Source organism: Sphaerodactylus townsendi, linkage group LG04, assembly GCF_021028975.2.
Source record: "Sphaerodactylus townsendi isolate TG3544 linkage group LG04, MPM_Stown_v2.3, whole genome shotgun sequence".
NCBI lineage: Eukaryota > Metazoa > Chordata > Lepidosauria > Squamata > Sphaerodactylidae > Sphaerodactylus > Sphaerodactylus townsendi.
The window spans coordinates 67,793,637-67,817,182 of record NC_059428.1 but is presented as its reverse complement, the minus strand read 5'-3'; the positions used below and the strand labels follow the sequence as shown (position 1 = coordinate 67,817,182).

General features: G+C 55.8%; 1 protein-coding gene across 3 annotated transcripts in view; it reads right to left on the bottom strand.

Annotated features, from left to right (window-relative positions):
* The window catches only part of DYRK1A (dual specificity tyrosine phosphorylation regulated kinase 1A), a 157,151-nt gene that overhangs the window by 82,418 nt on the left and 51,187 nt on the right, over positions 1 to 23,546 (bottom strand). For 2 of the 3 annotated variants that reach the window (XM_048493019.1, XM_048493020.1), the window contains exon 2: positions 16,775 to 16,848. In XM_048493019.1, the coding sequence (XP_048348976.1) occupies positions 16,775 to 16,784 (10 nt within the window). In that variant the 5' untranslated portion in view covers positions 16,785 to 16,848. Of the gene's footprint in view, positions 1 to 4,523; positions 4,542 to 16,774; positions 16,849 to 23,546 lie in introns of those variants that run through there. The other variant, XM_048493021.1, reaches the window with a different exon arrangement.

Here is a 23,546-nt window from a genome sequence, read left to right as displayed (position 1 = left end):
AGGAGAGCGTCTATTAAGCGTCTATTAAGGACAGCCTGTAGTGCCGCACAAAGGAGGAGGGTGAAGCCCAGGTGGCAGCCCTACATATCTGCTCCAATGGCACATGCTTAAACAGTGCGGCGTTGGAAGCTGCACTCCTGGTAGAATGCGCCATAATCCCCTCGGAAACAGGCAGTTGTTTTGCCTTATGTGCCTCTATGATGCATGCCTTGATATTAGCGCTGATGGCTGCGGTGGACATGGGCTCGCCTAATCGAGGTGGAGCCACGTTGATGAACAGGGCCTCAGACTTCCGGAACTGTTTCGTGTGAATGAGAAAAGCCTTAAGGGAGTGACGCACATCCAAGTGGTGCCACAAGCGCTCCCTGGGATGTGTAGGCTTTGGGCAGAAGTTTGGTAGGAATACCTCCTGGAGCAGGTGGAGCCCTGACGCCACCTTTGACCTGAAGGAGGGATCTAACTTCAGCACCACCCTGTCCGGAAAGAAAAGACAAAAATTAGGATTTGTCGAGAGAGCTCTAATCTCTGACACCCTCCTAGCTGATGTGATGGCTACTAACAGGAGCAGCTCAGATTGCTCGCTACCAGCCACCACCTGAGGCTGAGGCGGACCGATGGAGAGAGTGGCAACGGGCGATCCCTTCTGCGGATGATGCTCTGGGAATGGGAGCGTAGGAAGGCCTGAAGTGCCCTGGTGTGTGCTCTCCCCCACTGAATGAGGTCTATGGTGGAAATTAGAAGTCCAAGGAGACTCGCCAGCTGGAGTAATGACGGAGGTCTCTCCGACAGTACTTTCCGGCAAAAATCCAGAATCCTCTGTACCTTGGAGGGCGGGACAAACAGGGTGCAAGTGGAGGTGTCTATCAGAGCACCAAGGTGCTCCATCCTGTGTGCAGGAATGGTAGAACTCTTTTCCATGTTCGCTATGAAGCTATGCGCAGCAAGCATCGACCTGACTTCCTGGACGTCCCTGATGGACCCGGCCCTGGACCGAGAATGAATCAGCAGATCGTCCAGGTAGGGGTGTATGTGTATGCCCTGGCTGCGCAAGAGGGCAATTGGGGCGATGAGCACCTTGGTGAAGACTCTCAAGGCTGTGGCCAGCCCGAATGGGAGAGCTACATATTGATAATGCAGGTCCCCTAGGGCGAATCTCAGGAAGCAAAAATGTGCCGGGTTGATTGGCACATGCAAATAAGCCTCCTTCAGGTTGAGTGACATAAGAAGGTCTCCCTGTTGGATGGCCGCCACTGTGGACCTGAGAGACTCCATACGGAACCTGAACTTTCGGAGGTGACGATTGATGTGCCGCAGATTTAGGATGGCCCTGACATCCCTGTTCTTCTTGGGCACCGTAAAGAAATGGGAGTAAACTCCCGTGCCCCGCTGGTCCTGGGGAACCGCCTGTATGGCCCCGATGCTCAACAGGTGATCAGTGGCCAACCTCAGTCTGTCCCTCTTGTCCAGACATGAGCCTACTGGGGAGGGGATGAAGCGATCCCTTGGCAGGAACCGAAATTCCAAGGAGTATCCGGAGCAGACGATCTCCTGGATCCAGAGATCAGCATGTGGAAGCACCCACTGGCAATGGAAGGCCAGTAGCCGACTCCCGAATTGCGTGTCTGAGTAGTCACGCCTTGTTACCGGTACCAGGGGCGGGGTGGTAGGGCTTGTTGGACTTGCCCTGTCCCCTAAAGTCCTGTTGTTTCCGGAAGGAACTCTGTTGCTGTTGCCAATCCGACCGCCTACCCTCACGCTGGCTACGGAAGGCTGGGCGATAAGACTGAAAGGGCGGCTTAAAACTAAACCTGGATCTATCAGACCTCACAGACCTTGGCATGGTCTTTTTGTGATCCTTGGTCTCAGCAAGGATCTTTTCCAGCTCTGAACCAAAGAGGATGCCCGCCTCAAAATCGTAACTAGCCACTGTCGTCTTGGACTGCGTATCTGCCTGCCAGGACTTGAGCCAAAGAAGCCTACGCGCCACCAACGCAGTTGCCATGATGCGGGAAGTTGTGAGGAAAGCGTCAAGGGTTGAATCCGCCAAGGAGACAGTCATGAGGACTCTCTCAGCCCCCTCTCTGACTCCCCGGTCCCCTGGCGGGATGATGTCCAGCAGCCGCTGGAGCCACACTATAGCGGCTCTAGCCACTGTGGCTGAGAGTGCTAGATTCTGGCAGCCATGGCCGAGCCCTCATGGGCCCCATGGAGGCTGTGGTCCGCCTTCCTGTCTATGGCATCCGTCAGATTTCCCTCTCCGTCCCGGTGTACCAGGCCACCTGATTGGAGAGCGGTCACAGGACCGTCTACGAGGGTAGTTTTAATGAGTCTATGGAGATGTTCTGGAGCTGGGTAAAGTTTATTAAAAATGGGCAGGAAGGCCCTGTTCGCTGCAGGGTTTGCCCATTCCTTTCTGAACTTCCTCTCAAAAAGCTCTGGTAAGGGAAAGTACTTAGGCTCCTCCTTGTCAGCTGGAAAAATGGATGGAAGCCCCTCGGGGTAACCCTTGATAGGCTTAGCAGCGGCTGTGACCATCGGGTCCACCACTTCCTGGGAATCATGCAGGTCCAGAGCCGAGATGGTCTTAGCCAAAAGTGTGGCTAGCTGTTCAGAATTAAACTGACGGTGGCTCTGATCAGAGGTTTCGGGCACCTGAGTATCAGGGTCAGAAAAGTGATCAGAATCCGAGTACAGCTCCCCCTTGCTCAAGCTGCTCTCATCCGAGCCAAAGGGGAGGGCCAGCCAGTCCCTGTCTGATCTTCTATGTCTGGGAGATCCCGAGCGGGATCTACGCCCTTGCCGTGAATGGGATCCCCTGGGAGTAGAGCCGGGGGGAACAGCCTGCATTCTTTGATCCACCTCCTCACTAATGGAGGAGAGCATAAGGGCGGCTAGCTGCTGGGTAGAAAACTGACTCCAGGTGTCAGGCACAGCCAAATCCAGCCCCCCCCCCCCTCGGCTACTTGCACAGAAGAAACTGGAGGAGGAAGATCCAGTTCCATCACATCTGTGTCTTGATGGGCCACAAGGCTCTGCTGAGCTGGGGCCTGCACTGCGGCTGTGGCCGTGGAGAGGGTGCCCGAAGCTGCCGATCCTGCCTGCAGAGCGCTCCCTGCTGGTTGCGAATGGCACGCCAGCCTTTCCATCAGCGAGCGCAGGCGGTGGGAAGAGGGCCCGGCAGAGCGCACGCACCTTCCCCCGCGCCGACGCGGCGATCGGGAAAAGGACCTCTGACGGGCCTGCAGGCCGATCGAGGAAACGTTGCCCGGCTCGTCTCTCCCAGCCCCTCAGCTGTGCAGAGGAGAGTGGGAGAGTCTCATCGCTGCCCAGGTGGTCTCCGCGACTGATCTCCAGAAGCCCTCATGGGATGAGAAAATGGCGCCATAGCCATTTCATTTCCCTCAGCGTTTTTTGGCGGGAAGGGAGCGAAACGGCCTAAACACACAGGGAAGGGGGAAAAGACCCGGCACCAGATGAAACGAAGACAGGGGGAAGACGAGACTCACATAAAATCAGGAACACCCGATGGTGAGGAGAGAAAGGTCGAAGAATTCTAAAGCTAAAAGGAGTCTGCCGAAATTTGCTGAACTCATTGACGAGGCAGGAAGATACTGGGGTTAAGATGGCCACGACCAACTACAGGAAGTGACCAAAAGCTTCTTCCTGTCTTGTTGACGAGTAGCAGTGAATAACCCACAAGACGGCCCCCACCATCCATGAGAATCAGGAGGGGGATCTCTGCGGGGAATAAAGGGGACTGGGAATGCCAGCTTCACCAGAACTGGCTTTTGCCAAGTATGGTGCTTTGATATCTCATCAATAAACACTGGTGATTGATCCTTCAGAGTCTGTTTATTGGCTTAAGGCTCCAAGACCTAATACCTGGATTTGATTAAAGTTTGTTAATTTGTACCTAGCTAAATCCACTTCCTTGTGATAAGTTTAATTACATTTCCACATCACTTGATCCAAGTCAGAGCCTCACACAGTAGTGAACACTCTTAAGATACCCTGGAAATTGTTCATTGAACTGTCTCCCTTCAATGGGAAAAGACAATCAGAGTTGGGCGACATCACAACATCTCATTCTCCAAAGAACCTCCCACACAGTAGTTTCATGTAGATGAACAAGAATACAAGACAAGATCAAAGCACACGAAAGACAAACCACACAACAATAGGATGTTGTGTGGTTTGATGTGTCATCACTTTCTACAGGTCAGTTAAGAGCAGATACATCAAAAGGGGTACTGTAAACCCATATTGGCAGTTCAGAATTACATTATCTACACATGTTCATGGTGCCCTTGTTCCAATGAAGTTAGGATTGCATATATGGCTCTCTATTCCCCCATTTACAATAATGTTATCATTTACATTAGGCTAAGAGACTGGCTGGTTCAGGGCCATGCATTGAGCTCTGCAGCCCAGTAGGTTTATAAATCCAGTTTCTCAGGTCCTAGTCCAGCATTCTAACCTCTAAAAAACACTGGCTCTCCATAATATGGGTGACAGTAACATACCTCCTTATCAGCAGGTTCTGATACTGTTGATTGTCCTGGATCTCTCTCCCAACAATAGTTGTCAACATCATGGGCAGGCCAATCCCGATAGGCGAGGCAGTGGGGCACAGGAACCAGCATAGGACCACACCAGCATGTTTTTCCCCTCAGACGGAGCAAGGGGCATCCCTACCAGTGGAGGAAACAGAGGTCCCAGTTCCTGATTGCCCCTCAGTTTTGCTGCAATGAAAGCCAGAAGTCCCTGCCATGGCAGAGCGGGGTGGCAGGCTTGGGTATTCTAAGGGGTGGAGCTGATGTTAGTCAGCTTCCACCTCAGATTTGCAGACAGTTGCACTGCGGCCTGGATACTTTTGGGTGGTATAAGTTCACTGCCCCTTATGGAAGGCTTTAAGTCAAGTAACAGCAGTCTTTAAAAGGACAATTCCTCAAAGTGCAGTTTTATAAGCTCTTTGGCCAAACCTGCTAAACATTTGCAACTAATTAAAATTTCACATTTGCTCTCTCACACACAAAGATGTGTAAGCTCTCAAAGTTTATTTATTATTTTATTTATTTATTGTTTGGTTTTCTATACCACCCCATCCCCAGGGGGCTCTGGGAAGTGTACATAATAAAATCTACCATAATACAGCCAAACAAGGGGAGCACAGATTAATTACACAGAAATAAATTACAAATTGTAAAGGCTCCATCAATTAAAAATTGTTAAATCCCTTTAAAAACAGCGGTTAATACAATAAGCTAAAAGGCGTTCAACAAAAACCCATATTTAAGACCCTCCCCAAAAAGGGGGGGAGAATGGAGAGTCCCCTTAATATAGGGACTCTGATGTATGAGGAGCAAGAGGGGGCACCTCACTCAGCAGCTGGTCACTCCAAAGGCCTGGTGGAACAACTCAGTCTTACAGGCCCTGCGGAATTCTCCAAGGTCCCGAAAGGCCCGGACAGCTGGAGAGAGAGTGTTCCACCAGACTGGGGCCAGAGCAGTAAAGGAGGAGGCCAGGCGGTGAGTCAAAAGATTGTGGTCAACCATGTCAAACGCTGCAGTAAGGTCTAATAATACCAGCAGCGCCGATCCGCCTCGGTCAAGTTGCATACGGGCGTATCTGTGACAGCGACAAGGACAGTCTCCGTCCCATGCCCAGCACGGAAGCCGGACTGGAAGGGATCGAAGGCCGATGTGTCATCCAGGAAACCCTGTAGCTGTTCCAACACCACTCTCTCAATTACCTTCCCCCAGAAATGAAAGATTTGAAACGGGGCGGTAATTGGCCAGATCTCCTGGATCTAACAATGGTCTTTTTAAGAGTGGGCTCCTTGCTCAAGAGAGTCATTGATGATCTTCAACAAGTGGGGTTGTAGCTCCTCCCGGCAGGTTTTAATAAGCCAGGAAGGGCACGGATCCAGAGGACAGGTAGTAGGTCTAACAGCAGCCAGTTCACAGCAACTCGCTTGCCTAGGATTGAACCATGAGTGCTGTACACATAGCATAAATAATATGTTCCTTTGAAGAACTGATTCAATTATTATAACTGAAATGTAAATCTCACTGAAAAACTGACAACAAAATCCTGTACAGAGGCCATTATTTAAGTAGACATAGTTATGACTGATCATATACAATGGAACTTCACTCCAGAATACAACTTCTCAGAATCTGCTGACACAGGAATGGAAATGTTTCACATGATCAGCCACAGTTATATAGTAAGAGATTCAATAACATTCTAAGTGGGACAAAGTATGAGCTAAACAACAGTTGGAACGAGCCTTTGATGGAAGCAGAAACGTGGCTGAAGAAAGAACTTTTGTTTATGCATTTAATAACAGATATATATGTAAAGAAGGGGCTGTCCATCGCTTCCACATTAACTTAACTGGATACACTGATTTCCAATTTGTTCCACATTTGGAAACAAATGTGCTATAACTTATGGAACAGTCTCATATTCTACAGGAGCATTTTTATTACAGGGAACAGAAAACCCAGCGGCAAGAAGAAGCCTAAAACATTTTCTACAAATGTTATGGTCCCTATCCTTAGATTAATATTTCTACATGTTTTATAATTGAGATCAGGAATTATTTGTCTATAAGATTTCTCAAATAAAAAAAACCCTTGCCATTTGAGAAAAAATGGAATACAATTCAGTGTAGCTTATTTCACGAAAATATATCTTTTAAAGGTGTTTATACATGAAGAATTGATTCAACCAAGGACTGTCAATTAGGAGGATCATCTGCATGCATAAATCTTTCTATCCTTCTCCCCTCAAAACAGACACAAACAATCTAACACAGGATGTGCAGTATCAGTATTTATAGTCTTGGCAGAATTATACTGTACTGAATTTCAGAATACATAATCCACAAAACATCAAAATAAGGTACCTATATATGTATCTCTTCTTTTAACCAGTTACAAAATGTTGCGGACCAGCTCCTCTACAGGAAAGCATCATATCTGCCCAACATCAACATCATAATTCACAATGTAGACACCAAAGTGTAGTGTGTATGCACTCTCTGCTTTTTTGCCAGTTTGTCAAGTAAACAAGAGCAGCAAAACAACAAATTAAGACTTTTTAGGCAAATACAGCAGCTACCCTTTTGAATATCACGTTCCTTTAAGGGTAACTGGATTCATAAACTGGAAACTTATACAGGGATGGAACTTACCAAGCCTAGCATAGACCACAGGCTCACATTGCCTTTTATTCAGATTTCTCTGTGATCAAGAGGTAACGAAGCCTGATTGCTTTGCTAAGGAAAACTTGCAAGGTTCTCCTGAGCCCACATAGGGGAAACAGAGATGGTGTCTAAGATTCCCCACTCCCTGTACTGTCGAGTATGCATGCTAAGTGCCTATCACAGCACCAGGGAGAAAAGAGCATGCTGAATACGTTCTCTGGATGTACTTTCTACTTTAAGAAAGCGTGGGCTTTCTGGTATGAATAATCCTACCATTTAGTCAAGGAGGAAAGACCTGCCTCCACATGTGGTCACACTAATCCCCCCTTTGGGTACTTCCCCAAGTTGTGAAACGGTCAATTGGTTCACTTACCGTGAAGAGACCTTCTCTTGTAGGCGGAGACCATCTTGGTGGGTGGTTTCCACCCCTGACTCAGGGAGGCAGGAAGAAGAATTCCGTCACTTCCTGTCGAGGCTGAGGTCCAATTAGCCAGTATCCGATTGACCGAGCAGTATGAGTAACAGTAGGAAAAACAGGAGTCTCACAGGAGACAAACAAGTAGAACTTATTAACAACATTAACTAAACCCTTACTATAACGGCAACAGCGGGCCTAAGGGAGAGGACCCGAGTTAGGCAATATTGAAGACCTAAACAGTTTGTCTAAGGTAGATTTTGCTAGTAGTGGAACTCATTCTATTTACTTAACGACTCACAGGGAGGGCCAAGATGGTCTCTGCCTACAAGAGAAGGTCTCTTCACGGTAAGTGAACCAATTGACCGTTTTCTTGGAGGCGTCGTCCATCTTGGTGGGACCTCCCAAAGCAGTGTCCCTAAACAGGGGGGGCTGTCATTAAGCTTCTATAATGTGTTCCAGTACCCTACGGCCAAAGACCATGTCAGCTGCCCCCCATGATTGAAGCTTGTAGTGCTTCACGAAGGTGGAGGGGGTTGACCAGATAGCTGCCCTGCAAATCTGTTCGACCGAGGCATTATGTCTGAAGGCCGCATTGGAGGCCGCTGACCTGGTGGAATGGGCTGTGATCCCTAGCGGGACTGGAATGTCCAAGGACTCTACAATGCAAGCGGGACTGGAATGTCCAAAGACTCTACAATGCAAGCTTTTAGGTTGGCACTAATGGAAGCTGTAGACATGGCGTGACCTAATTTAGGATTTGCTATGTTGATGAAAAACGTTTGAGTTTTCCTAATTGGTTCCGTTCTTATGATGAAGGTCTTGATCGCCCTTCTAGCGTCCAGGGTATGCCATGAGCGTTCTTTTGGGTGGGTAGGTCGAGGGCAGAAGGTTGGAAGCACAATGTCCTGTTGTAAGTGGAAGGCGGATGCCGCTTTTGGTCGAAAGGTAGGGTCCATACGGAGCACTACTTTGTCGTCATGGAAGACGCATAGGTTGGGGTTGATGGAAAGAGGCCGCGAGAATTTTCTGAGAGACCCTCCCTTGCTGATGTGATATGTAGCCGTTAAGGAAGAGGTGCCTTTCATCCTGGAGCCATTTCAGGGAAATAGTTTGGATCGGCTCGAAGGGGGCTTTGGTGAGGGCTGACAAGACTGTGTGTAGTCTCCAGGAAGGGAACCGGTGGCAGATGGGGGGCTGAGACTGTTGAACCCCTTTCAGGAAACGGATCACATCTGGGTGTTGTGTGGCCGGAAACCCCTGAAATGGGGGGGGGGGGGGGGGGTTGGGGGGGGGGGGGGGGGGGGGGGGGGGCGGGGTGGGGGGGGGGGGGGGGGGGGGGGGGGGGGGGTGGGGGTGGTGGGCCGGGGGGGGGGGGGGGGTATGGGGGCGTGGGGGGGGGGGGGGGTGGGGGCGGGGGGGGGGGGGGGGGGGGGGGCGGGGGGAGGCAGGGGGGGGGGGGGGGGCGGGAGGGGGCGGGGGAGGGTGGGGGGGGGGGGGGGGGGGGGGGGGGGGGGGTGGGGGGGGGGGGGGGTGGGGGGGGGGGGGGGTGGGGGGGGGGGGGGGTGGGGGGGGGGGGGGGTGGGGGGGGGGGGGGGTGGGGGGGGGGGGGGGTGGGGGGGGGGGGGGGTGGGGGGGGGGGGGGGTGGGGGGGGGGGGGGGTGGGGGGGGGGGGGGGTGGGGGGGGGGGGGGGTGGGGGGGGGGGGGGGTGGGGGGGGGGGGGGGTGGGGGGGGGGGGGGGTGGGGGGGGGGGGGGGTGGGGGGGGGGGGGGGTGGGGGGGGGGGGGGGTGGGGGGGGGGGGGGGTGGGGGGGGGGGGGGGTGGGGGGGGGGGGGGGTGGGGGGGGGGGGGGGTGGGGGGGGGGGGGGGTGGGGGGGGGGGGGGGTGGGGGGGGGGGGGGGTGGGGGGGGGGGGGGGTGGGGGGGGGGGGGGGTGGGGGGGGGGGGGGGTGGGGGGGGGGGGGGGTGGGGGGGGGGGGGGGTGGGGGGGGGGGGGGGTGGGGGGGGGGGGGGGTGGGGGGGGGGGGGGGTGGGGGGGGGGGGGGGTGGGGGGGGGGGGGGGTGGGGGGGGGGGGGGGTGGGGGGGGGGGGGGGTGGGGGGGGGGGGGGGTGGGGGGGGGGGGGGGTGGGGGGGGGGGGGGGTGGGGGGGGGGGGGGGTGGGGGGGGGGGGGGGTGGGGGGGGGGGGGGGTGGGGGGGGGGGGGGGTGGGGGGGGGGGGGGGTGGGGGGGGGGGGGGGTGGGGGGGGGGGGGGGTGGGGGGGGGGGGGGGTGGGGGGGGGGGGGGGTGGGGGGGGGGGGGGGTGGGGGGGGGGGGGGGTGGGGGGGGGGGGGGGTGGGGGGGGGGGGGGGTGGGGGGGGGGGGGGGTGGGGGGGGGGGGGGGTGGGGGGGGGGGGGGGTGGGGGGGGGGGGGGGTGGGGGGGGGGGGGGGTGGGGGGGGGGGGGGGTGGGGGGGGGGGGGGGTGGGGGGGGGGGGGGGTGGGGGGGGGGGGGGGTGGGGGGGGGGGGGGGTGGGGGGGGGGGGGGGTGGGGGGGGGGGGGGGTGGGGGGGGGGGGGGGTGGGGGGGGGGGGGGGTGGGGGGGGGGGGGGGTGGGGGGGGGGGGGGGTGGGGGGGGGGGGGGGTGGGGGGGGGGGGGGGTGGGGGGGGGGGGGGGTGGGGGGGGGGGGGGGTGGGGGGGGGGGGGGGTGGGGGGGGGGGGGGGTGGGGGGGGGGGGGGGTGGGGGGGGGGGGGGGTGGGGGGGGGGGGGGGTGGGGGGGGGGGGGGGTGGGGGGGGGGGGGGGTGGGGGGGGGGGGGGGTGGGGGGGGGGGGGGGTGGGGGGGGGGGGGGGTGGGGGGGGGGGGGGGTGGGGGGGGGGGGGGGTGGGGGGGGGGGGGGGTGGGGGGGGGGGGGGGTGGGGGGGGGGGGGGGTGGGGGGGGGGGGGGGTGGGGGGGGGGGGGGGTGGGGGGGGGGGGGGGTGGGGGGGGGGGGGGGTGGGGGGGGGGGGGGGTGGGGGGGGGGGGGGGTGGGGGGGGGGGGGGGTGGGGGGGGGGGGGGGTGGGGGGGGGGGGGGGTGGGGGGGGGGGGGGGTGGGGGGGGGGGGGGGTGGGGGGGGGGGGGGGTGGGGGGGGGGGGGGGTGGGGGGGGGGGGGGGTGGGGGGGGGGGGGGGTGGGGGGGGGGGGGGGTGGGGGGGGGGGGGGGTGGGGGGGGGGGGGGGTGGGGGGGGGGGGGGGTGGGGGGGGGGGGGGGTGGGGGGGGGGGGGGGTGGGGGGGGGGGGGGGTGGGGGGGGGGGGGGGTGGGGGGGGGGGGGGGTGGGGGGGGGGGGGGGTGGGGGGGGGGGGGGGTGGGGGGGGGGGGGGGTGGGGGGGGGGGGGGGTGGGGGGGGGGGGGGGTGGGGGGGGGGGGGGGTGGGGGGGGGGGGGGGTGGGGGGGGGGGGGGGTGGGGGGGGGGGGGGGTGGGGGGGGGGGGGGGTGGGGGGGGGGGGGGGTGGGGGGGGGGGGGGGTGGGGGGGGGGGGGGGTGGGGGGGGGGGGGGGTGGGGGGGGGGGGGGGTGGGGGGGGGGGGGGGTGGGGGGGGGGGGGGGTGGGGGGGGGGGGGGGTGGGGGGGGGGGGGGGTGGGGGGGGGGGGGGGTGGGGGGGGGGGGGGGTGGGGGGGGGGGGGGGTGGGGGGGGGGGGGGGTGGGGGGGGGGGGGGGTGGGGGGGGGGGGGGGTGGGGGGGGGGGGGGGTGGGGGGGGGGGGGGGTGGGGGGGGGGGGGGGTGGGGGGGGGGGGGGGTGGGGGGGGGGGGGGGTGGGGGGGGGGGGGGGTGGGGGGGGGGGGGGGTGGGGGGGGGGGGGGGTGGGGGGGGGGGGGGGTGGGGGGGGGGGGGGGTGGGGGGGGGGGGGGGTGGGGGGGGGGGGGGGTGGGGGGGGGGGGGGGTGGGGGGGGGGGGGGGTGGGGGGGGGGGGGGGTGGGGGGGGGGGGGGGTGGGGGGGGGGGGGGGTGGGGGGGGGGGGGGGTGGGGGGGGGGGGGGGTGGGGGGGGGGGGGGGTGGGGGGGGGGGGGGGTGGGGGGGGGGGGGGGTGGGGGGGGGGGGGGGTGGGGGGGGGGGGGGGTGGGGGGGGGGGGGGGTGGGGGGGGGGGGGGGTGGGGGGGGGGGGGGGTGGGGGGGGGGGGGGGTGGGGGGGGGGGGGGGTGGGGGGGGGGGGGGGTGGGGGGGGGGGGGGGTGGGGGGGGGGGGGGGTGGGGGGGGGGGGGGGTGGGGGGGGGGGGGGGTGGGGGGGGGGGGGGGTGGGGGGGGGGGGGGGTGGGGGGGGGGGGGGGTGGGGGGGGGGGGGGGTGGGGGGGGGGGGGGGTGGGGGGGGGGGGGGGTGGGGGGGGGGGGGGGTGGGGGGGGGGGGGGGTGGGGGGGGGGGGGGGTGGGGGGGGGGGGGGGTGGGGGGGGGGGGGGGTGGGGGGGGGGGGGGGTGGGGGGGGGGGGGGGTGGGGGGGGGGGGGGGTGGGGGGGGGGGGGGGTGGGGGGGGGGGGGGGTGGGGGGGGGGGGGGGTGGGGGGGGGGGGGGGTGGGGGGGGGGGGGGGTGGGGGGGGGGGGGGGTGGGGGGGGGGGGGGGTGGGGGGGGGGGGGGGTGGGGGGGGGGGGGGGTGGGGGGGGGGGGGGGTGGGGGGGGGGGGGGGTGGGGGGGGGGGGGGGTGGGGGGGGGGGGGGGTGGGGGGGGGGGGGGGTGGGGGGGGGGGGGGGTGGGGGGGGGGGGGGGTGGGGGGGGGGGGGGGTGGGGGGGGGGGGGGGTGGGGGGGGGGGGGGGTGGGGGGGGGGGGGGGTGGGGGGGGGGGGGGGTGGGGGGGGGGGGGGGTGGGGGGGGGGGGGGGTGGGGGGGGGGGGGGGTGGGGGGGGGGGGGGGTGGGGGGGGGGGGGGGTGGGGGGGGGGGGGGGTGGGGGGGGGGGGGGGTGGGGGGGGGGGGGGGTGGGGGGGGGGGGGGGTGGGGGGGGGGGGGGGTGGGGGGGGGGGGGGGTGGGGGGGGGGGGGGGTGGGGGGGGGGGGGGGTGGGGGGGGGGGGGGGTGGGGGGGGGGGGGGGTGGGGGGGGGGGGGGGTGGGGGGGGGGGGGGGTGGGGGGGGGGGGGGGTGGGGGGGGGGGGGGGTGGGGGGGGGGGGGGGTGGGGGGGGGGGGGGGTGGGGGGGGGGGGGGGTGGGGGGGGGGGGGGGTGGGGGGGGGGGGGGGTGGGGGGGGGGGGGGGTGGGGGGGGGGGGGGGTGGGGGGGGGGGGGGGTGGGGGGGGGGGGGGGTGGGGGGGGGGGGGGGTGGGGGGGGGGGGGGGTGGGGGGGGGGGGGGGTGGGGGGGGGGGGGGGTGGGGGGGGGGGGGGGTGGGGGGGGGGGGGGGTGGGGGGGGGGGGGGGTGGGGGGGGGGGGGGGTGGGGGGGGGGGGGGGTGGGGGGGGGGGGGGGTGGGGGGGGGGGGGGGTGGGGGGGGGGGGGGGTGGGGGGGGGGGGGGGTGGGGGGGGGGGGGGGTGGGGGGGGGGGGGGGTGGGGGGGGGGGGGGGTGGGGGGGGGGGGGGGTGGGGGGGGGGGGGGGTGGGGGGGGGGGGGGGTGGGGGGGGGGGGGGGTGGGGGGGGGGGGGGGTGGGGGGGGGGGGGGGTGGGGGGGGGGGGGGGTGGGGGGGGGGGGGGGTGGGGGGGGGGGGGGGTGGGGGGGGGGGGGGGTGGGGGGGGGGGGGGGTGGGGGGGGGGGGGGGTGGGGGGGGGGGGGGGTGGGGGGGGGGGGGGGTGGGGGGGGGGGGGGGTGGGGGGGGGGGGGGGTGGGGGGGGGGGGGGGTGGGGGGGGGGGGGGGTGGGGGGGGGGGGGGGTGGGGGGGGGGGGGGGTGGGGGGGGGGGGGGGTGGGGGGGGGGGGGGGTGGGGGGGGGGGGGGGTGGGGGGGGGGGGGGGTGGGGGGGGGGGGGGGTGGGGGGGGGGGGGGGTGGGGGGGGGGGGGGGTGGGGGGGGGGGGGGGTGGGGGGGGGGGGGGGTGGGGGGGGGGGGGGGTGGGGGGGGGGGGGGGTGGGGGGGGGGGGGGGTGGGGGGGGGGGGGGGTGGGGGGGGGGGGGGGTGGGGGGGGGGGGGGGTGGGGGGGGGGGGGGGTGGGGGGGGGGGGGGGTGGGGGGGGGGGGGGGTGGGGGGGGGGGGGGGGGGGGGGGGGGGGGGGTGGGGGGGGGGGGGGGTGGGGGGGGGGGGGGGCGGGGGGGGTGGAGGGGTGGAGGGAGGGGGGGGGGGTGGGGGGGGTGGGTGGGGGGAGGGAGGGGGGGGGGGGGAGGGGGATGGGGATGGGGATGGTGGTGGGGGAAGAAGAAGAAGAAGAAGAAGAAGAAGAAGAAGAAGAAGAAGAAGAAGAAGAAGAAGAAGAAGAAGAAGAAGAAGAAGAAGAAGAAGAAGAAGAAGAAGAAGAAGAAGAAGAAGAAGAAGAAGAAGAAGAAGAAGAAGAAGAAGAAGAAGAAGAAGAAGAAGAAGAAGAAGAAGAAGAAGAAGAAGAAGAAGAAGAAGAAGAAGAAGAAGAAGAAGAAGAAGAAGAAGAAGAAGAAGAAGAATTTTGTATCTGAGTTTCCTCATGAAGTTGAGATAGCAGAAGGAAAGCATATATCCAGGCATATGTCAAGGTGTCACACTATTCTGATCTGGTGCCACTGGAGAAAAATGCAAGAGGGCTGAATGCAGGATAGTTTACTTGTGAAATAGGCTACAAGGCAGATATGTTGTCTGACTTGGTTGTTCCAGACTCCTGACAGCCAAGAAAGACTCCCAAGGACCCACAACCTGCAAGAAGCACCTTGCATTACTGCTGGATCTACTGAAACTGCTACGTCTGGCATTTATTGCAGGGTTGCTAAAACTTAACAAGCTGTTGCTATCAGAAGTGATGCCATAGGACATAGGTGTCAAAGTTGTGGCCCTCCAGATGCATCTTGCTGGCAGGGGATGATGGGAACTGTAGTCCATAACATCTGGAGGGCTGCGAGTTTGACACCTGTGCCATAGGAGAAGCCTGACGGGGGCCAGTCTGTCTAGCTTTGGACCAGTAGGGATGTGCTAATTGGTTAGAATCTGGTAATACAAAAGTTACCTGGTTATTGGTTCTCTCAACTGTTGGCCATATACCTAGCCTATTTCGTTAAGAAGGATACCAGCAAAGCCTGAATTGTCTGCTATATGGACAGCAAAATTTGGATTTTCTCCCCCACCCCCTGCCCCACATATCAGCCATTTCCCCCCTGGTAACCATTTCCTCCCACCACCAATAGGGGGGCTACTGCTTTTTCTTTTAAATCAGCAGCTGAAAACCCATATCTCTGCAACAAAACAGGTTAGAGGCTTTTATAAAAAAATCAAAGCTAGGAATTCAGAGAACATATTTTATATTGAGATATTATGCCATATCAATAGAACAATATTCAACTGTGGGTTTTTAAAATGAAACTAGAAAGCCCTTGGGGATGAGATGCTACTACCAGAAGATTGGAACAGGGAATTTACACGAGCCAGGTGTAACTTCTGTTGCTGCTGTACTGGATTGACACCTGCAGCAAAAGGTGCTGTCTCCATATGGAAAACACCTTTGTTCATTTGAATTTATTATATCATTAAATATTTATGTACAGTGCACCTTTATATACATTATGTTAAACAGTTTTATGGTTCCTATTATTTACATTAAATATTGGTCTCATTATAAACGAGATATATAAATTCATATTAACATGAAACTGCATACCAAGTCAAAATGCTTAGGAATGTAAGACTCTGGAACTATTTTCAGGCTTGCGTTTTGCATCAGAATATGCACAAAAATGTACTCTAAAAGTTTTTTCTATCGAAAAATATCCATTTGTTTTTCCAAACAAAATCGCAAATTATTTTGATTGCAGTACCTCTGAATCTGTTGTAAAGATATTATATTTTGCTCATCTTGGAAGAGATTCAACATTCCATTCAAGTGGCTGCTAAAAGCAACTTATAATAAGGACTTAAAATTTAAATCACAAAAATGCCAAAAAAAATACAATCCAGGTTTGAAGCTCTGACACCATGGGTCCCCCACCTTTTTGAGCCTGTGGGTACTTCTGTGGTTATGATATGATACAAAGTATCATAATCATTTTGTGATTATGATACAAAGTTCGAGCACAAAATGGCTGCCAAAGCCAATCATAAAACCACTCACTTTCATTTAAGGGAGCTGTAGAGGCTCAGAGTCAGATAATGAAGGAAGCATGTATTTAGTCTAGTTTGACAAATACTAAGTGTATCAATATAAAAAAACTACTATACATAATTTAAAAACACAAAGATTACCAGACTCTGCACATCATACTTTCATATGTTAAAGTATGATAAAATCTGATCAACTGGTTGGTCATCTGTATTACTGAAGTGAAAGTTCTGCTCACATCCAAAGTTCAATACCAACAGAATGTCAGTTCAGGTAGCTGCCTCAAGATTGATTCAGCCTTCTATGTTTCTACAATTGGCAAAATGAGTACCCACCTTATTAAGGGTAAAGTACAGATGTCTGGAAGGCAATGGCAGACCATCTCATAAACAGTCTGCCTAACAAATGTGATGTGATGTCAATTTGTGGGTGAATAGCGGCCAAGTGCTTGCACAGGGGACTACTCTTTACTTTTTTAAAGTTATCAACATGATATAGTGGTTAACAGTAGTGGACTCTAATCCAGAGAAACAGGTTTGATTAGCCTCTCTTCCACATGAACTGTGAATTCTAATCTGGTGAACCAAGTTTGTTTCCCCATTCCTATACATGAAGCCTGCTGAATGACCTTGGGCTACTCATAGTTCTCTCAGAACCTTCTCAGCCCCAAATACCTCACAAGGTGTATGTTGTGGGGAGAGGAAAAGTAGGAGTTTGCAAGCCACTTTGAGACTCCTCACAGGAGAGAAAAGTGGAGTATACATCCAAAATCTTCATGAACACAAATTATAATGCACAGAGAAAAATAGCAGCTCACCTGGTACAACAGCATTTTGACCAACCAACACCCCCACACCCCATATACAATATGGAAGCTCACCCTGAAGCTATACTTATAACAGATGACTTTTAAAAAGCAATTTAAAGTAATTTTTTAAAAAAATCAACTGTGCAATGAATAATAAAAAATAATGTTTTCTATGGATAATCTAAAATGTTCTATTACCTGTATGCATCGTCTTCCTTCAAATCTCATATCATCCTGTGGGCGGGGGGTGGGGGGGAGGCCACCAGTAACAACTGTGAACACAGAAGAACATTAGTGTTAGACCATATCAGCAGTCATGCATGTAACAGAATTCCTAAAAATGCACAGTAAGTACTGGGTTTGTGTTAATGTTTATTATTAATATAAACTGACTTAGTACAACAGCAACTTATACAAACCAGCTTTAGACTAAACAAGGGCAGGTTGGGGTGGGGTTTCCGGGCTGTGTGGCTGTGGTCTGGTGGATCTTGTTCCCTCTGTGATACACCTCTGAAGATGCCAGCCACAGATGCAGGTGAAACGTTAGGAACAAGATCCACCAGACCACGGCCACACAGCCTGAAAAACGCACCAGAACCAGTTGAATCCAGCCGTGAAAGCCTTTGACAATACATTAAACAAGGGCAGATTTAAATGTCCTGTTCATTATGCAAATACCACCGGAAATGTGTGTGTGAACAAAGACTCCAAATCTAGGGCCTAATATGTTTGTGAGTCACTCACTGTGAACAATACTGCAGTTGCATCAAGAACCTCCATGCTGCTACCAATACACATTATTCTCTACACACTTGAGGCAATCCAAATCATGAGTTAGAAAAGTTATGACACACATTACTATAACTGTTACCATACAGTGGCCACAATTTTCTTTGTCAGAGCTAAATATGATCCCCAACCTCTAAATAATTTCCAGGAACAATCCAGTCTCCATAATGATTCAGACCTAATCTATACACTCAGGAGGGCCATTGTAGTTACTATGTACATTGTCATGCATGTTTATTACAATGTGGACTGATCATATTTACTGATCATGAGAAAAACAGTGTTGCACTTACCTGTAATTGTTGTTGATCGAGTGGTCTTCTGTGCAGGCACACACTGGAACTCGTGTGCAAAGACCAACCACAAAAAAGATTTCCAAAGCTTTCCAGTAGATTAGGAGCGTCCCTGACACTTTCCCACCAAAATGAATGAGGAGGAGAGCTACACTCTCTCTCTCTGTCTGGTCCTGCTGTGAACTCTCTAGAACCTTAGTTTCTTAGGGGCTCCAGCGACGGCATGGAGAGAAAGATGTGTGCCTGCACAGAAGACCACTTGATGAACAACAGTTACAGGTAAGTACAACAGTGCTTTTCATCTTTGTGGCTTCTGTGCAGTCCCACATTGAGAAATTAGCAAGAACACTTAGTTAAGGAGGTGGGTGTGAAGCTCTCAGTGGAAGAGACCATACAAGACTACCCTCCCAACAATTGTTTAGCACCCCATATCGACACTCAATTAGAATTGTTTTATAAAGGAGCAGGGAGCTCGCTAAAAGTGTCCTGGCTGAAATACACGCTGGAACATTGCAAAGAAAAACAACACTTCGTTGGAGAGAATTGTGATATATAAAGTGGCATTGAGTAGCCACGGACTCTAGACAGAGGGTGGTGAGCATGCTGATCAGTCGTTCTTGGAGCATGACAATCCTAACAGACCGAAACCCAAGAAAAGTCACATTCCATACATGTAAGGAGTGCACAGACGTTTGGCATGACAAACAAGTGTATGGCTAGCACTGTTAAGTCATGAGGACTGAGCAACAATCCCTGTCCTGGCCAGAACATGTACAATTGGAAGCATGCATACTAAAAAAAGAAAACATTATTACAAATTAAGCACTAAGGAAATGCAAAAAAATCAATGAGGGCTACACCTGTGTTTATAATATCCTTAGAAATCCAATAAGGAGGAAGAAAGTTTACAGAGTTTGAGTCTCAACAAGTGCTTAAAACATAATCAACCGCAGGATCTAATCTCTGTTACAGCCTCTGTAGAGACTCTTTTCCATTTAGAGGCACAAGATCTGGTAGTGAAGGAGTCACTCAAAGAAACCTGAGACCACTGTTACAATGCAGAAGAGGAGCTGATCAAAACTACTAAAGTCATCAGTGGGAGTGTGAATAAGCAAATCTGCACCATAATCAAAAAGTAGCAAAGCAGGTCTAATGTGGCCAAGGAAAAAATGGACAGCATAAATGAATCTTGTGCAACCTGCAGAGCAGAAAAAAGCCCAGGGAAAAAACAAAAACAGATTACCCTGAAGAAATTAGAAGGGCATTCCACAATGATGGATCCCTGTCAAGAAATGAGCAAAAACAGGACAGGACATGGAATGTCTAATTGTGGGGCAAGGCCACATAGCCAGGCTTCCAGTCAGAATATCTGGAAGTTGACACCATTAGTTGAAAAAAAAACAATTATAATACATTCAACAACTACATGGAATGTTTGCACAAGGATAAAAGATTTAAAAAGTACATCTAGCGCTCTGGTAGAAATAGTGGTATGACCAACTTATTTGCAGAAGATGAGAAGCCATTGAGAGACGTATGCCCACAGCAGGGGCCCCACACTATAAGGTAGGAGGCACCTGAGATGGAACTAATTTTCAGAGGCTCAGAGTCAAAAGAAGTGGGCCCTGAAAAAAATGCAATGTTTCGGTCACCTGAATGGTGCATATTAGCCCTCTCTCAGAAGAAAGACAAAACAAATCTGGACATTACCAAAGGCGAAATATACACCCCCCCCCAAAAAAAAATGTTATGAAGGCATGTAAAAATTCCAGAAACTACTGCTGTGAAAGCCAAAAATGCTAACCAACTTGGAAGAATAAGGATTGAGTAAGATTGAGAAAGGCAAAAATCAATCTGTAAGATAAAAAGAGTTGACCAGGAGAGAACCAACAACAAACCATCAACAGAGCAGGAGAAAACTATATAGCAGCATCTCATAGGTCACCCTAATTTTCATGCATCTCTCTACAACAGTCAAGGCATAATCCCAAATGGAGGAGAATGCTGGATTTCTGCCAATGGCAGTTCACCCCTCCAATGGCAGGGGGACTCTCTGCAGCAAGTTAGAGAGATCTATGAATAAGAAAACCAAATAAAGTTTGAAGACTGTAATACACACAATTAGATGACCTTGGCCTCAACCTGAATGACCCAGGCTAGCCTGATCTTATCAGATCTCAGAAACTGGGTCAGCCCTGGTTAGAATATGGATAGGAGACCCTCAAGACAATGGCAAACAACCTCTGTTAATCTATTGCCCTAAAAAGCCTATGGATTACCATAAATTGGCTGTAACTTGGTGGCTCCGTGCAAACACAGATGACCTGAAGGTAGGAATTTTCAGTTGCCTCCTTAGCACATAATAATACCCTTTTTCTGTCCCATGGGTAGTATTGAACTAAATAATCTAATTAATGGGAAGATATGTGACCTCTCTTCAGAGGAAAGGTAGAAAATATTTTAGGTCTGTGCCCACAGTGACATAGATGTGAAAAGTACTGTAGGAAACCTGTGCATGATGGACAATATAGTAAAGCACAGAATTTTTACTGTCTCTTGTAGCACATATCACCACAGAGAATTGATGAATGGGTTTAAAGGATTTTTGACAACTCCAATTACCAGAAACTTAATTTTTCAGCAGAAGACACCAAGGCATCTGGCAGGGGGAAAACATGTGCATAATCATGAGAAATCACATTATTGGAAGGCAAGGAAGAAGTAACTCTTAAGGATCTGTCAATTAGTCTGCTACTCCCCATGAAGTGTAGTCAAACTGGACTACAGAATTCATAGCATTTCTGTAGAGCTACTATAACAACCGGTTTCTTTTCTTTCTTTTCTACACTAAATCCTAGCATGGACTACGGCATTGTAAAAAGACTGACCCAGATTAAAGGAACAGATTTGTCACATATACCAGCAGCATACGCTGTGAGACATGCATCAAGCTTGAAAGGGAATAGTAAAAAGGCCAGACTGACCTTTTGATTCACACCTTACAGGAGAAGTACAGCAGAGAAATTCCATTTTCCACCCAGGCTAACAGGTTACTGCACTCACATTGATGTGTTCTGCCTTCAGACTCAGCAGATTGTGCTCCACCCAGGCAAGGATTTTGCTCACCTCTCGATGTAGGCGTGACGATTTTGAGACTCTCCAGTTGTTTATTTAGGCCTTTGCCGCGATGTTGTCCATGTAGATTAAAACATGTTGGTTCTTGATTGTAGTCTGGAATCACTGAAGGACCATCAAGATAGCCTTGAACTCTAGGATGTTGATGGGCAGTTTGGACTGATTGGATGACCATTTCCCTTGTCCATATTGGTTCCCTAGGCTGGCTCCCCAGCCTTGCAGGCTGGCATCTGTAAATATTTGTAATTGATTGACTGTCAGGTAATGCGTGCCCTGATTCAAATTCTGTCTGTGAAGCCACCATCGGAGATGTTCTTAAGGAATTGGGGGATTAGCAAAGTCCAATCCCTTTTGTTGATGATGTCCCATTGATAAGGTTGAAGGAACTGGTGTAGGGGGGTGGGCATGGAATCTCCCCCATAAAACCAGGTCCATTGAGGCTTTGAGGAGCCCTAGAAGTTTGACCAGAAATAGGCTGACCTGGCTGAAGTAGGGAAGCTATCATCCTCTGGATCTTGGTGATCTTCCCTTCTGGGAGAAAGATAGCATTCTTGGTGGAAACAATGATGGGCCCAAGATGCAGAATCCGCTGTGATGGAAAGAGGCTGCTTTTGTCCTTGAAGGTTGTTTGGAGAAACTCCATCTTGAATCTGCGAGGCCTGATGTACTTGTTGATCGTTCGAGGATTGAGGATCGCCTTCCAGTCCCTGGTCTTTTTGGGGACTGTGAAGAAATGCGAGTAATGACTGCAGCATAGTTCTTCCTTCAGAACCGGTTCGACTGCTCTGATGGATAGGAGGTGAGTTATGGCGTTCAGAGTCCGTGATAGCTTGTCAGACCTGGAGCTGAGAGGGGAGGGTAGAAGCAAGAGGGCAGCAGATGAATAAACTCGGTGGTGTATCCCTGAGTCGCCACCTCTCTTGTCCAGGAGATGACATGGTCGCATCGGCAGGATTTCTGGAGGTGGAGAAGGTGACCAGCGACCGGGACTGTGTCTGAGCTGGAATCAGGATTTTGAAGTGCCATCTATCCTGGGGGCTTTGTCAAATCTTGGACGAAAGCTACCCCTACTGAATAAGGAGCCCGAACCCTAGGATACCAGGATGCATTTCTCCCATCTCTGGGTGCTCTGGGCAGAGTCTTTTGGGAACAAAAGGAGGTCCTACCTATGCCAAGGGAGGTTCCTATCAGAACACAGGAATGTTCTTTTTGTCCTTTGTTTCAATCAATATTTGGTCAAGGTCTTTACCGAAAAGGGACTGACCTTGAAAGGAGTAATTGGTCACCAGGGTCTTAGAATGATATCAGCCTGCCAGGCTCTGAGCCATCCATTGCAGCGGGCTACATCTAAGGTTGCTTCGGCGATAAACGTTGAACCAATCCTGAGCCGTTCGAGTCCCTCCTTGATTGCTGTTTCTTCAGGTGGTAAGAGATCAAGGATGCGTCTCACCCAAACCAAAAGAGTTCTGGCAACCGTGGCAGCAGGCGCTATGGTTTCATGGCTGATGCCAGAGACTCATGCGAGCGCTTAAGCATCGCTTCGTTTCTCTTTTTGAGATAAGTCCTAAGGTGGCCCTCCCCATCTTTGGCAACTAGGCCAGCTGACTGGATAGCTACAATTGGGCATCTACTAGGGGCACCTGTAACATTTGTCCTACATATTCAGGTACATGCTGCTTAGTCACCAATAGGGTGCATTTATTGGCGGCTGGAAATTCCCACTCTTTCCTAATCTTACAAATAAAAAATTCAGGAATGGGAAAAACCAAATGAGGAGTCTCTTCCTGAGGAAAGAAATCTCAACTTCCTTTAGTTTAGGGCATCCTTTGATGAGCTTAGATGTTAAACTTGCGTTGGAATCTGGGCCCTGAGAATAAATCAAGAGAAGTAATAGTTTTGGCAATTAGAAACGCTAGTTCCTCTTCTTTGAAGCATCTGAATGCACTATCTGAAGCTAACGTAGGCATCTCCTCTGAGTCAGAGAAGTGGTCTGCTGACTCTGGTTCCTCATCTTCCTCCCCAGAATAGTCTTCCACCTGTGGAAAGTCAGGGAGTTGTATGATGGGAACCTAGGGTAACCCCAGTCTGTCCACGCAGAATAGGCTTTGGCTCCTGTGATGGAGACCTAGGGTAACCCCTAGTCTGCCCATGTTGGAAGGTGCGTTGCTCCTGTGAAGGGGACCCAGGGTAACCCCTAGTCTGCCCATTAGGAGGAATCAGCATTGGTTCATGGGAAAGGAGAGAGCCAGTAGCCCTGGCCTCTCTGCCCTGCGTTGATTCAGGAGGAAGAAGACAGCCAGTAGCCCTGGCCTCTCTGACCTGTGTTGATTCATTGGGAAGAAGAGAGCGAGTAGCCCTGGCATCTGCTCTGATGGTACTGCGCTAGCTTATTCTCAATAGCCCTGATCAAAATTTCAGCAAAGTCTGCAGGAGTAAGGGACTGCCAATTAAATGATGCATCAGAGGAGATAGCAATGGTTTCTCCCTATCCGAGGGAAGAGGACCCCCCCCCCCCAATCTGCACTATTAAAAGGCCCAGAAAAAGTTGGATCTTGCCTGGATTCTGGTGGAGGGGCAGCAGATGTGGCATTTTCCAGGAATGCTGGTCACTGGGAAATCTGCCGGCTCGTCAGCCGCTTGCCTGCCATCAAGATGTCCTCTGCCTCCAAGAGAAATTCCATTTTCCAGCCAGGCTAACAGGTTACTACACTCACATTCTGTAGTGGCAGAATTAGAGATGAAGTACTATTTAA